The following is a 15,503-nucleotide window of genomic DNA, read 5'->3' as shown; positions in this document are numbered from 1 at the left end:
GACGGACGCACAAAGCCTTTCCCAAATGGATTTACTTATAATGGTCCACGCAAATTATTTGCCGCTGCTGGTTTTTTTCATTTTCAATCAATGTGAAGGGAACATTAACTACAGTTTTAATGGGCGATAATGAGACAGTGCTTATGAGATTTTAATACTCAACTCATAATTCCTTAAAAATGGTAAACGCTTGGTTTTTTTTCAACGTGCTTAACGGGAAAATTAGGGTGTAATAACAGGAAAGAATGCATCGCATTTTCACCGATCCGCTATCGGCGCTTCCAGGTATCCTTTCAAATGAACATTCAGTAAAGCAGTGGGCGGACCCTCCAATTTGTTGAACTTGAGGTCCTGATTGCATGTTTACACAAAGTCTCGTGATGACTTGAGCAATCGAAACCACTCCAAGTGGGTGGCTCGAAATGACATTTATTATAGTCATTGGACTTATCGATATCAGGCAAATGTATAATTTCCCGTCACGAGTATCGTGGTATTTGTTCAAGTTATTGAATTTAGTGCAGCCATTGCATTATGCAAATCCTTCAGGAAAGGATATTGAGTAGTAGTGAACAGAATTTAAATTGCGAGAAAATACATTGTGGGTTATTTTGAAGCGTCCCACTTCGATATGAATCGGCAGTTCGAGTAGGCATCAACTTGTACGTTGCATTGAGTGAAATGGTTATTTCTAGTTTCTAGTATTCGAAATGGGTATTGGGAATGTTCGTGGCGTGTTTTTTGTGACGTTTAGTCACGGATTAGTCGCGGATCGCGGCCGGGGCGCGTTCGCACAGTGGGACGAGATGAAACATCCCCGGTCCGTCGGAAGTGATCAGAGTGCATCACGACGCGCCGACGCGCGCTAACTATCCGCTAATAGAGGATCGTGCTCGCGACCCCGCCTCCCGTGCCCGATGATAATGTCCGAGCTGACGGACACTATTATTGTTCCTGTTCGGTTATCCAATTATGTTCGTATCTTGTGCAAGCGGCTTTATATCGTTGCCAACGCCGCGCCGATGTCCGATTATCACGCTCGTCGGCGTTAGTTTTATACCCTTACAATCAATTCAATGCGAAAGTAAACTTCTCAGTCTCGACAAATATACGACTATTATGTTACACATCTGACGGACAGCTTGGCTGATAAAGTTTTACTAGAATGCGTTTAGTAGCGAGAATATATTAGTGTTCAGTAAAAGGATAGAGCTTTAAAGTACAAGTTGTGTACCGCGAGTGGATTATTACTAACATAATAATTATTAGCTGTAATATTCTGATTTAGTAATCATCGTAGGGTTGCAAGAACAGGTTTTTACCGTTTAAGAACAGTTTATTGACTGATACAAAAGTTTGCATACACGCATAATATGAATGACTGGAGAAAGATTTGTATCACAGAAATGAGAGAACCACCCGCTGATTTCACAGAATGGAATCTGCGAATGGTTCCGCGCTAACAATACAAAATCATATCATAGCAATACACATTACATAATGGTATTACGGTGTGTTGCGAATTCTCATCATTCACCGCATTTTTCAGAGGTCGATTGTGATATTACTCTAAACTCGTTTAATTTTTTTTTGTTTAAAGCAATAAATTGCGCGAGTCAGCTGCATACGTCATTTAGCACAAATATATTTACAAAATATACGAAATCCAATTATAGATAAATATCAGGGCAAAGTCGAGGGATTCCAATCACGCGATAGATTCCCAATGCACTGAACTGATCAGATTAATGCTCTTTAGATGCGCCCTTATAAATGCACCGGGAAGGCTGTTGTCAGAGACTAATGGTGCTCACTGAAGCTAATGTATACTAATATTAGTATACATTAGCTTCAGTGAGCTTCATCTATATAGATGCGACTTTAGCTTGCAGGTAGATAATCGTCCAGAGTAATTGGGTGGTTGACACCAGTGACCAATGATTCCAAGTCACGACCTCACAGAAGACTCAATTAGTGTTCAATTAACTGTCAAATAAGAAAGAGCTTAGAAAATAATAAATGAGTAGTTGGTCCATTCAGTTACAGTGACATCATAGATGGTCTTTTCCATCGAAAATATATGATAGAGTCGGTCTTTGACCATCACTGACATAGTTTTTGTGTACTTAGGAGCTATCAAAATTCGATTCTCTTATTAATTTCATATGCTTGGAACCTACGGCATGATGACTTGTTTGCCAGTTCTATTGATTTTTTTTTTTTTTTTTTTTTTTATGTTATAGGAGGCAAACGAGCAAACGGATCAGCAAATTTAATATTTACTAACCAAATAAAATCAAATTTTACAGTTAATTAACCACTAACCGAGTTTTCAAGAACATCGAAAGTGTTTCAGAAAAGTTTCCATTGGGAATAATTGATTGATTTGGAAATTTCGTAAAGACATAGTTTGAAGTAACAAAATCTTAAAAAAAGTCTTAAGACTAAAACAGTGCTGCATTTATCGATATCGCTGCAAGTGAACTTGAGTATAAATAACCGCGATAGGAGTTGAATCGCGGACTGACACGACTCGCACACAACACGGCAAGTCACGGGTCTATCCGTGTCAGAGCGAACACGAACGAACTATCGACGCGCGCGCATCGTCCCAATTTCATCAATCAACTGTGTTTTGTGATTGCGCAGTCAGAAACAAATTTATGACAGTGTAAACGGTGGGATCAAACAGTTATCCTACTTATGGTGTTTAGTTCGTAAACTATGGTGGATCAAAACTATGTTTCAGATGTATCTATCGATGGTTTTAGAATATGCCAATTTTTATCATCATTGTCATAACGAACGAACTATCGACGCGCGCGCACATCAACTATGTTAAATTTTATGGAGACTTTAATGATAACAACACCGTGTACAATGTAAACGGCGGGATCAGGGGGGCATTCGATATCGACTGCGTAAAAAAGTGTTTGTGTGCATTATATTACTATGTATGACGGATTGTACAGCGCCCCCAGCGGATACTTTCAAGAACTAAAATGTTCATATATTTTTAACGCAGTCGATATCAAATGCGTTTGACGTAAACTCACACTACGCCCCCCTGAACAGTTCAAGTCATTCTGATGGTATTTTCGTAGCCATTGATCATACTGCTTATGGTATTTGTAAGCTTATGATTCAGATCTATTTATCGACAGTATTCGAATACGCTTGCTTATTGTATAGTTTTTCCTTCGGTTTTTATCATATTAACGTGCGTCCACGCTGGTACAGCCCATGCGCCCAGTGTTTTCGCGCCCTTTTAGGAACTACTATTGACGCACGGGCATCTTATCAACTGTTTTGTGATTGCGCACAGAGAGAAATTAATTTATGACATTGTAAACGGCAGGGCCAGAACAGATCAAGCGCCATTGATCAAAAAGCTTATGGTGTTTAGTTAGTAAACTATGATTCAGATCTATCTATTGATGGTTTTGAGTACGCTTATTGTATAGTTTTTCAAACATGAATGCATTAAATGAAAACTAATATTTATTGCTAACAAAATTACATGAATTATGTTTTAATTTTAATACAAGGTCTATGTTACAGATACATTCAGTTACACAACTAACAATAATATTACCTAATATCATCTTAATTTTTTCACAAAAACAATAATTTCAATGGTAAAAAAAAAAAAAATTTCTACTTTTTTAGCCAGACAATTATACCGTAAATAAAGTTTTGGATTATCTAAAATCTAAAGGTAGTTAATTTCAGGGCTTATTTTCAAGCTTCAGTATATAGACGGGGTAATTCTTTATGAGTTTTCTTTACAAGTTGTTCTTTGTTAATGAATTCAACATTTCCGTTGAGCAATTTTCGAAGGATCAACCTGTACAAAAATTAAGAGTAAAGCAGTTTATGGCTTTTCAGGATTCAAACCACCCATCAATGTAGGTAGATACATGTATAAGGGCTGAATTTTCAATCGTCGGATAACTTTTATCTGAAGAATAAAATGGTCATTTTGACACATTTCCAATACTGAAACTGTCAATGTGCAAGTTTGGCACATTGACAGCTTCAGTATGGTGATACTGACATATTTCCAATACTGAAACTGTCAATGTCAGTGACCATTTTATTCTTCAGTTAAAAGTTAAATCCAGCGATTGAAAAATCAGCCCTTAGGCCTCAGCCTCGAACTTAGCGGGCAGCGGGGCGGGAGCGGCGGCGGCGCTGGAGCGGGGCGGGCAACGCAGACCCGTTCTCGAAACAAGCGGGCAGCTCGCGCGGCGCTTTAGCGGCGAAGTGTTGTGTTCGGGGTTGTGTTGTCGAGATATTTGTTTTTATTCGCAAACGAAATGTCTAAACAACGGCGACAATTTTATTTCGATTCAAATTTATTCCTAACGCTCGATTTATTGTGGGCAAAAGAAGGAGTGCGCTGCCCGCTCGTTGCCCGCTCCCTCGCCGCTGCCCGCTCGTTGCCCGCTGCCGCGCCGCTGTTTTCGAGAACCGGTCTATTTGATTTTACGCATAAGATCCTGCCGCTCCCGCGCCGCCGCCGCCGCCGCCCCGCTGCCCGCTAAGTTCGAGGCTGAGGCCTAAGATATCTTTAACTGAAGAATAAACTTGTCATTTTGACATATTTCTCATACTGAAACTGTCAATGTGCCAAACTTATTCTTCGGTTAAAAGTTATCTGACGATTGAAGAATCAGCCCTTAATGACATAAAAAAATCATATCTTCTGCAATTTCAGGCACTGTTCACAACTCACCCTTTGCCGTTGATCGCCGACCGACCACACCCGGCTCGCGAAGTCGTTGGACGCTCCCACGATGTACGCGCCCGAGGAGTCGAAGTCCACTGACATAACTCCTTTGTTGGACCCCACTAGGGTGCCTTTGTTCTCCACCAGACCCACTAGAAGAATACCGGTAATATTAATATCATCACCAAATAAAGGTTGACTTGAGATATAAATAGTTTAAGAACGTTACCGAACGAGAGGTATAGGCATTGATCAACCATATTTTAATAATAAAAAGAACGTAAAAGTAAAGATCTTTTTCGAGGATCCTACATGAAAGTTCATAGCAAATGTGACATTGTGCAAATAGATGTGTACGAATGAGTCTGTTGAACTTGAAGTTTAAAAATCAAGCATAACTATGAGCTCTTAGGCCCAGAACAGACGGTGAAACGCAACTGCAACTGCTAGTTACTTTTAAGTTGCATCTAAGTTTCTGCCATAGCGTCCGTTGAGAGACCACACATGACGCGACCAGTTTGAAACTTTCAGTTTCAGTTTCATACATCAGAATCATCAGAAAGTTGCAGTTTCGTTTCACCGTCTCTTTTGGGCCTTAGTCAGACCCTATAAAAATACAAAACGTGAATTCCAAATAACAATCGAATAGCCATCGTTGTTGTTTGACAAAGCAATATATGATCTAAATTAACAGCGTTAATGAGCAACTGCTGAATTTTAAGAGGAAGTTTGGTCTTCATTATTGAAAAGGGCCTTTAAAATATACTTACACTTCGACACATCCCACAATTTAACCTTTCTATCGGTCCCTCCCGTCGCAACCATGCGATCGGTAGGGCTCCATTTGACGGCGTTAACCTCGCCATCATGCGCGTCCTGTATAAAAAATAATAATTTGAAAAGCGAAGTGTGCGTGGCGTCACAAGTTTAATAAGGTTGAGAGCATGCATATCATGTCCATTATTAGTGGATCCGCGGCTGCCTAAAAGACTGCAAAGACGCTTTTTCAACAAAAGTAGTTGTAGTAAAAATAACCTTGTAAAGCTTGGTCCGTGAGCACGTAGAATTTTGTCCCCAAGATACCCATTCTTATCGCTCGCGCGTAATTATATTGCTGTCGCGACTGTGCGACGCGCGCCCGCAGTGAGTGTGCGAGCGTGCGTACCCTTACGACTATTACCTGCTTGCAGGTGAAATTGAGACTTATCGTGTGACACGAGCGAGCATTCATGTTCTCGTAGGCACCACTGACTTGTATTATACTGATTTTTGTTCGGATAAACAATGTCTGTTTCTCATATTGACATGTTAGGCCATCAACGGTTTTCAAGCGCCAACGCGACGTAAAGGATTGACTCCCGATGTCCTTCTTTATTTAATTTCTATGGCGCAACACCGCTGCGCACCCTTTTTTTTATGCAAGACAGGGCAGGTATTTGACCTTTGGGAACATCTGGACTAATCAATTGATAATGGTGAATATTTGACTACATAGAGTTGAGAATACTCACAAATCTCAGCGCTACTTTGGTGGGCAACGTCGTGGCATAAAACGGCATCGACTCCATGATCTTGTCATCCGAACCACCAGGCGAACCACCACTACTCCTACTGCCCCCTTCTCTCGCGGCTTCCTCCAACTCTTTCCGAAGCTTATCGCTCTTCTTTCTGAAAATAACAGAAAAACCACCTTTAAATACATTCAATACAAACTACTGACGGTCCATACGGCCGTATACAAACCATAAAGCATATTTTGCAAAAGCAGTTATGCGTAACCAATCACCATGCATTTTGTGTCTCTTCGTGACGTAAGTGTCCTATAAAAAGGCACCAAAATCAAACCTTATTGCTTGTGAACTGCTGATCTAACACCTTAACGTAAGTGATTGTGTCGATATAAAACGTATCATTTGATCAGTGTTTAGTGCTATGACATATTTACAGTGAACTTTTTACACTACTGAAACTACATACAAGGTAATTCCAAAACTGCAATACAAACACCACACAATATAATTATATCGCTTCCAAATTACGCAGCTCATGTCGAAATGTTTTAATAATTACTCAGCATGGGTATGATGAATGAATTGTTTGTATGAAAAAGTCTATTAGTTCTTTAGGCGACACAATATAAATATTACAATTCGATATGAAGCCAAGGTAACTATGCCCGTTTTCACCATCAATCCCTAATTTTTAAGTGACCCCTATATGTATAAACAAAATTCCTGTTATGTGTTACCATAGGGGTCACTTAAAAATTAGGGATTGATGACTGACTATTATTTATAAAATCAGAATATTATCGTGACATGACATTAGTCGAGTATAAACGACTACATCCAACATGATCTGACATAAACTTGAAAACAATAGATTTAGCAAACAATGTTAATCAGCGGTCAAAATGCATACCTTACATGTGCCAAGTATCTGAAATCAAAACATGCAGTAATTCATGCAGTACATTTGCGTGCTGACATTATTATTAATAAAACTTTACAATATAATTCTCAAAACCTAATAATAATAAACAAATCAGATACAAATTGAACCGCACCGTTTAGTGTGTGTGTAATATGTTAATTTTTATTTTATTGCTTAGAATCCATTGAAGAATCTAATAAAACTCCACATTAAAAGAACTTTGAAACCTGATGTAAACAATTAAATGCTTTTACACTCAGATTTCGTGTTTACTATTAACCACTCATAAAAAATTACAAGATGATTGAAAACATTTTTGAACACATACATTGATAGTCTATAACTTTACCCTAGTTTTATTATTAGATTATTTAGTACATTTCACACAACTCATATAAATAACTACATGCACACTCATGAACATTTTAAGTATGAAATGATCATCGATGTAGTTATTACATTTTAACACCTTAAAATGAGCAAATAGAAATGATAACTCACAGAAGGAACATGAAAACAAACCAGCATAGACAAGAAAAACAAATTCTTATACGAAAACAATTTAATAAGTTTTAGGTAAACAAAAAAATATCGAAAAGTAACATCTTACAATGAGACAGAAGGTAAATTACGATAAATGAGTCAGTTTCAGAGTGCAGTTACGACATTCATGGGCCATTTTCATGAGGAAGTATGTTCAATTATTATGAACGCCACAATGCCTTCAAACCACCACATTCTCATTCACATTATGTCAAACTCACCCGAAACTAACTCTACCAAACGTGTTGATGAAAAACGCGGTAGGGTTGCTTGACCTGTTGAACAAATTAAACAAAAAGAAGCAAAAACAAAAATCATCGGTACAAAATGCAAGCTGTAAAGCCGCGCACACACATCACCCACTCTATCAAAACAACTGCATTTTAAAATACACATAACTAGGTAAAACACAAAGTATAATATCGTGTGCAGTGTCCACTACTGTTTGCCATGTATCGATAAATTCACGATCTATTTTCCGCAAAAGTTCATTAATTAAAAGTTCAAAATACAGGACAAACTTTTGTCTACTTTGCGGTGCATATAAGTGTTTTATTCATATAATAGCAGCGAGCGACATACACTAACTACTTGTACACGTATGTAGCTAAGTGTACTTACATAGTATTTTTACCAAATGCCCCATATTATGCAACAGTTAAACAAGTACTTTTATAACAATATATGCGACTGCTACCATTGTCAAGACATCTTCATGTGATAAATAATATTCTTACCGAGAAACAAAAATAAATTGTAGCAGTCTTGTATGTTTGAAAATCAAACGTATCATAACGAGTGAAGTTCGATTTTTCTTAAAAGAACAGCTTCGTTCGAAGTGATTAAGCTTTAACTTGGTATAATAGCGGCAACTACTAAGGATTATGCACGATATACTTAAAGACTTTTTAATATGGCAACACTGGAACATCACTACTCACCTTTACACAACCGCAACGGTATAATCCATCATCCATTTAAATGATAAGTAATAATGTTCATTCAGAAGCTCTTTCCAACAGCAAAATGTATGAACCAACTTGGAACACTCCATTTTCCTTATTATTTGGGTAATAGGTGTGAAAATTAATAATTAATTTATTACAGCGAAAAAGCAAACGGCCATAGGACCACTGTGGAAGGACGAGCAGTGAATTTGCCAGTGTTATTATACTAAAAAATCTTATATTTACATCAGCTTAGCTTATATTGTTGACGCTACAATACCAAGTCAAAATAGAGCTGCGAATCTTTAGTCTGGTAATGTCGCGTATTATATTACGTTATACTACATGCTGAACAATCTAATAAGCTCAAATAATACTTACTTGAGAAAATGCTCATTTTCTTCATTCATCTTGTCGGCATCCTTAGCTTTGTACTTTATTAACCTATCCACTAACGACCGGTTTTCGTCCTGTAAACACACAAAAACCGAACTTTAAAGATAATTCAACTATAAAATACAATTAAACACAACACCTATTTAGCACAACCTTTTTGAATATTTTGCGCATCTTCAGAATCTTTATAATCACAGCACAAAACAAGTCGCGTACAACACAACACCCACAGTTTATTGCGAGAAAATAGAAAAGAAGAAAAGATCAATTCGTTTCTCCGACTGAAAATACTTTTTCAATCTACGACCGAACGCGCTTACTCAACGTTTTCATTCAGACTGTACACAAAAGTGGTGTTTCAGATATTCCTAGCTACAGTGTGTATACGCACTACGGTAATCATATAAAGCTCGTAAATATACAGCTTGCTCCATTTACTGTTGGCATAGCCATTACTTAATTAATTAAAGTAGAGTCGGATAGGTGCGACCAATTTATTGACCTGTTTAATGGTGTTTAAAAGGAAAATGTAATCAAAAGTATTCAAGGTTGACATTATGTAATAAACAAACAACTGTCTATATGTTTGTCCTCATAATAGTACAGCGAAAAAAACCAGTATGACAATGCACAAACAGGCGTATAATATGTATTATTTTAAAAATATTGAACACGCTGAATATTATTGCATAAAACTTCGAATTGAGTTGGCACAAACCCAAGTTTTAAATGATGCTATAAAATTCTAAAGTTCCAGCAGAATAAATTGTTCGCAAGTAAAAACTAGAATTACTATGCCAAAAATAATTTCATAAACAATAACAGAAACCCACAAAGCGTAAAGTCCGCACCAATTCAATTTGCCAATCTTTTCTATGAGATGATAGACTTGAAAATCTATTGATTTGTATCATTTACATTGCTGGGGACATTTATGTATGTAGTGTAATCGGATTCTATTAGTGCCGACTATAGTGACACATCATTCCAAGGCAATTAAGATCGGTCAAGAGAAACGATAAAAACAGAGCTCACTGCTGATGAATATTCTAATATACTTTATTCATACAGTTTCCAGTGTCCATAAAAACGATTATAGGCGTGCACAGGTCTATAACTTTAGATTAAGTTAAACTTTTAACTCAGACATTAATTTTGCACAAAATACGCGATAACTTCGTTTTTTAGGGTTTTTAAACTTTTTTTGACGCAAAGGAGTGGTAATATGTTTTTATTGAATTCTTTTAGAGCTGTGTGTTTACTACACTCGCGAGCAAAACTATGGAATCACTTACATGAAGTTGTTTCCACGCGATCTTGTGTACTAACGAATTTGTTAGTAACAAAAAAAGTGGCACCATTTTAAAGATTAAACTTTTACCTTTAAATTGATACCAAATTCATTTAAATCACACCAGTATTTAAAAAGATATCGCGGCTGATGTGAAGAAGTAAGGAAAAAGACATGTATCAACTGTTTGATACGTCGCGAGTTGCGGCCCATTTACCCCCTATAAAAGCACGTGTTTACGGATTTTTGCTTTCACACGTTGATCCATACACATCTCAGCTTCTTTTGACACTTTACCTGGGATTCTACACCTTCAGAAGCAGCACAAATCCTTGCACTATTGCAAGCAGGGCTCAGCCAGCGGGCTGTCGCATGTCAGCTCCACATATGCCAGACCTGCTGGGTTTCGAAAGTTTTAAGACGCATCGGGAGACTAGTGGCTTTATCCCGAGACCAAGTTCTGAACAGCGCCAGTGCACATCGCAGAAGGATGACCGTTTTTTCATGTCAACCTCTCTATGAAATCGTCATTTGACTGGTATCGACGTCCAGCAAGAGCTCAGAAATGTTCGTAGGATAGCTGTTAGCGTGTGGACAGTTCGTCTAAGATATAAGCAATAGAATTTGACTCCAAAAAGGCCTGCCACAGGCTCGAAACTGACGGCAGGTCACCGATAAGTACGCTTTCAATTTGCTCGTACACATCTCGATGGGAAGTCGAGCAAGCCACCCCCATAAGCCACTGTTTCAGCGAACCAGCACTGCACAAATCGCTCCCCAGGCTGCCTATAGACCCGACCTCTTCTACTGCTGCACCGCAAACACAGTCTGCATTCATCGGAGAACAAAACTCGCCTCCATTACTCGCCTACCCATCAAAATAAGTGCGAGTTAATTGAAAGCGTGCTTGTCGGTGACCTGCCGTCAGTTTCGAGCCTGTGGCAGGTCTTTTTGGAGTCAAATTCTATTGCTTATATCTTAGACGATCTGTCCACACGCTAATAGCTATCCTACGAACATTTCTGAGCTCTTGCTGGACGTCGATACCACTCAAATGATGATTTCATAGAGAGATTGACATGAAAAAACGGTCATCCCTCTGCGATATGCACCGGCGCTGTTCAGAACTTGGTCTCAGGATAAAGCTACCAGTCTCCCGAAAGCGTCTTAAAACTTTCGAAACCCAGGACTGGCTTACGTGGAGCTGACGTGCGACAGCCTGCTGGCTGAGCCCTTCTTGCAATAGTGCAACGATTTGTGCTGCTTCTGTAGGTGTAGAGTCCCAGGTCAAAAAAAGCGGAGATGTGTATGGATCAACGCGTGAAAGCAAAAATCCGTAAACACGTGTTTTTATAGGGGGTAAGTAGGCCGCAACTCGCGACGTATCAACCACATCAAACAGTTGATACATGTCTTTTTCCTTACTTCTTCACATCAGCCGGGAAATCTTTTTAAATACCGGTGTGATTTAAATGAATTTGGTATCAGTTAAAAGCTAAAAGTTTAATCTTTAAAATGGTGCCACTTTTTTTGTTACTAACAAATTAGTACACAAGATCGCGTGGAAACAACTTCATGTAAGTGATTCCATAGTTTTGCTCGCGAGTGTAGTTTCAAAGTAATTAAGATATTACATAACTGATTAATTAAGTCATATTACACAAACTGATACCTAAATTAATTTATCCTCATATTACACATGCGAAATTTTGCGAGGGTAGATAAGTTATTCCTACTTGTAGAAAGCAACAGAACAGATTTTTATATTTGGACAACTTTTTATCTGACACATTATGACTGAATTAGTGACGTGCATTAATTTTAATTCGAAGTAGTAGTTTGCAGGTAGGCACTTCCTAATTATCTTTTACACACCACACGCCTGTTATTCGCAAACTCCTGATAATAGCGATAACAAGTTGTCTAAATATACGTTAAATTACTTCCTAATAGTAAAAGTAAACGTTTATCAGTAATGCTCGAGTTGTGTTTTGACCTCTTTATCATTGTCAATAGGCAGTTGTCATTAGGGATTGTAACATATTAACAATATTGTTAATTAACTTGTTATTTATTTACATTTCACAGTCCCTTGCCATTTAAGAGAGAATATGCCACACGGGCGTTTACGTTGCGTTGCGATATCGCAGCGGTGCCGCTGCGTAGTGTAGTGCTACATAATAAATCTGACGAGCGACGCCGTGTCGCTGCGTAACCGCAACGCAACGTAAACGTCCGTGTGACAACTCTCTAACAATCACAAAAGGTATTGTGTATAAATTAGAAACAAAACTTTTTAGCCATTCTGTGGACTAATAATGTTGCAATAAAAGTTTGCCGTGTGTAATCATTAACATATTGTGACAGTATGATTTGCATAGCCTATTTTGAATGTGCAGGTTTCCTTGTAATGTTATCCTACACAACCAAGTTGGGCGACGACATTGAATAAATCCAACAATAGGTCATCGGGGATTTATTAAATCAGAGTATTGAAACGCTTGTTAAGGTTTATAAATATGTAGTGAACATTAGGAATATGTCCGTTTTGACTACTTTAGAGCCATTTAATAGGGTAGTTTAAGTAAATGAGGAACTTTACAGTACTTGATTTTAACGTTAAATGTTGGTTCAAGGTTAACTTAAACCAGTTTTGGGTAACTTCATTAACATAATGACCTTACTTAGATAGACTAGAGTCTGATAAATTAAAATCCAATATTATATCAATACTACTGTGTCAAAATTTACCTGAGCTTTTCTTAATTTCTCTTCTATAGCTGCAAAAGCCATCTGTAATGCTTGATGTTCGTCTCGTAATACTTGATTCAATCCTTGCAACTCAGTCATGTTTGTTTCATACATTTGTATTTCAGCTCGTAAAGATGCTATTAAAGCTGTGTTTTCTGAAATTCTACAAAGAGAATAATCTTTTTAAATAAAAGTGATAAGTTTAATAATTTATTGACAGAGTGTATCATAATTTTATCCGTTACTTATGCCTCATACTAATCATTTGTTTTCCTTAGTTTATCAATTAAATAAATCTTGTTATTTACTTATTGACATATCAAATACAAGTTGCATAACAAAAATCATTAATTTCGTGAGGGACAGTGTGGTCTCAAGGTTGACTTACAACATTAGACGTGTCATTAGCTGACTAACAGGCCTGAATTTGTGACATTGATCTATTTTAAAATATTTTGGGCAGTTGTTTCAAATACTTACATAATATCTTTTGCCTGTAATTCTTTTTCTAAATCATGCACTCGAGTGTTGAGGTTAATGATTTGTTGTGCACTTTCTCCTCTACGTCTGTGGAGCGACGTTAGCTCCTCTTGCTGTACTAGTATTTTCTGTTCTAAAGCTTGTATCCTTTCATTGTTACCGCTACCTGAAATATTTTTATTTAATTGAATTAGTTACTTTCATTGCAAATAAGACTAAAATATTACCGTTATAGCCTAAATAATATAATGAAACGGTTTTTTTCTTGCTTCCTGTAAAATGATTGATGCTTAACAATGTTTTGGTTAGGAAATCAATTTGTGTAGGAATCTATGCAAAAACGTAAATATTGAGGAAAATGGATATTTTTTAACTACATTGAAACTTATTGCCTTATATTCAACTTTTATAGTTAATCACTATCGATTGCAGAAACACAGAAATCGTTAATTATGTAAATAAGTGGAGGTGCTGCATTAAAATTAGAACAGTTACTTCTTACTACTAATTAATGTATTGCGATATGAATCATGTAAGTAACAAATTACTTAGTAAATTACTCCAATCTTCATCACTTGAATCCATTGTTATCACTGTTTTTAATAAACTTACTGTGCTCACAACGAAATGTTAATATGTATGATACATGAGGTAAGTGAGGGTAGTCATATTTTTTATATTTTCTCATAGTGAATGGTATTGAGTTACTGTCAAATTGCAATAGGAGCTCATGATACCTTCATTTTCATAATAATTTTAACATTATACTTACCACCAGGCGATAGAACATTATCTGTGCTTGAATATCTAATTCTCTCATTAACTAACGTCAACTGTAAATTTTCATTCTTCAGAGTATTCACATTGTCAAACAGTCTACTTTCTGAAAATAACAGAATAATTTATTCACTGTGAGTTATTCAATTTCAAATTAATAACAATAATCCTTTACCAATTTAGTTTGACATAAATAAGTTATTAACATTCTAACATGGTCAGCAAAATTTATGTACATAGTAACTTTGAATACCTAATAGAAATTGCATATCTAAGTTGATATCAATTGATCATTCTGAGTTTTTATTTTAACATAGCTGGCAATTTAGACTATTGTTAACTAAATCTTTAGTAATAGATACTAAAGATTTATGGATAACAGGAAGTATAGTTTAAAATAATCAAGAGTAAACAAAAATATATAAGATAAGTTACATTTTTATCTTTTAATTTGATCTGTGTGTAGTTGAAGTAGGTTAATTTTATGATGCTAGACTAGAAGATAAGGGAACATCTAAAACAAATAATGGTGAAACAATGGCTTAGAGATTAATCTTCAGAAATACATTTCCAATGTCAACAAATAGACAAAGGCTATTGTAATTATAGGTTATGTTACTTACGAAAAGTAATAATATCCTGGAAAGCAGTCGTTTCATACTTATTCCTGGCTTGGAGCTGACTTATAATGGTACTTCTCCATTCACCTCCTTCCATTTTGACTTGATTTATAGGAATTAATGTAAATTAATTAAAACTTTAAATCAAAACAAACAGATGTCATGATGTTGCAATACCACTAGCTTAATTATTTGAAATAGTTCAAAGTAATTATTCGGACAACTTATAACATTATTTTTAAGTTGATATCTTTAATTATACATACAGAAAAATATTAAAATCAGTAAACTATTTTTTCGTGCCAATCGCAGTTTATCAAAAACTATTGAAGTTGACTTTGACATTTGTTTGTTAGTGTTGTCAAATTTGACGCTAAAGACGTTTTTTTTTTTTTTTGGTTTCGTTCTTTCCTCTTGCAGGAAAAGGCAAAGGCATTCGCCATACAGCCAAGTCTTCAGTTTGTATTCACGGAGACGGCGCGAGAGAGAGGAAACATTTTCATTTTGAAGCCGACTGAGTAATTTCCCTTCAA

At 36.6% G+C, this 15,503-nt stretch overlaps 1 protein-coding gene across 2 annotated transcripts in view; it reads right to left on the bottom strand.

Annotated features, from left to right (window-relative positions):
* The window catches only part of LOC135076870 (autophagy-related protein 16-1), a 190,936-nt gene extending 175,647 nt beyond the window's left edge, over positions 1 to 15,289 (bottom strand). Inside the window, exons 1-9 of one of the 2 annotated variants that reach the window (XM_063971345.1) lie at positions 14,974 to 15,289; positions 14,346 to 14,456; positions 13,574 to 13,739; positions 13,094 to 13,256; positions 9,037 to 9,125; positions 7,930 to 7,983; positions 6,244 to 6,400; positions 5,503 to 5,608; positions 4,739 to 4,884 (exon numbers count right to left, since the gene is read on the bottom strand). In XM_063971345.1, the coding sequence (XP_063827415.1) occupies positions 4,739 to 4,884; positions 5,503 to 5,608; positions 6,244 to 6,400; positions 7,930 to 7,983; positions 9,037 to 9,125; positions 13,094 to 13,256; positions 13,574 to 13,739; positions 14,346 to 14,456; positions 14,974 to 15,067 (1,086 nt within the window). In that variant the 5' untranslated portion in view covers positions 15,068 to 15,289. The remainder of the gene's footprint in view (positions 1 to 4,738; positions 4,885 to 5,502; positions 5,609 to 6,243; positions 6,401 to 7,929; positions 7,984 to 9,036; positions 9,126 to 13,093; positions 13,257 to 13,573; positions 13,740 to 14,345; positions 14,457 to 14,973) is intronic. The other variant, XM_063971346.1, reaches the window with a different exon arrangement.
* Between the last annotated feature and the right edge of the window lie 214 nt (positions 15,290 to 15,503).

The sequence above is a fragment of the Ostrinia nubilalis genome, chromosome 12, assembly GCF_963855985.1.
Source record: "Ostrinia nubilalis chromosome 12, ilOstNubi1.1, whole genome shotgun sequence".
Lineage (NCBI taxonomy): Eukaryota > Metazoa > Arthropoda > Insecta > Lepidoptera > Crambidae > Ostrinia > Ostrinia nubilalis.
Note: the sequence above shows the minus strand (reverse complement) of the source record. Positions and strands in the feature narration are given on the sequence as shown.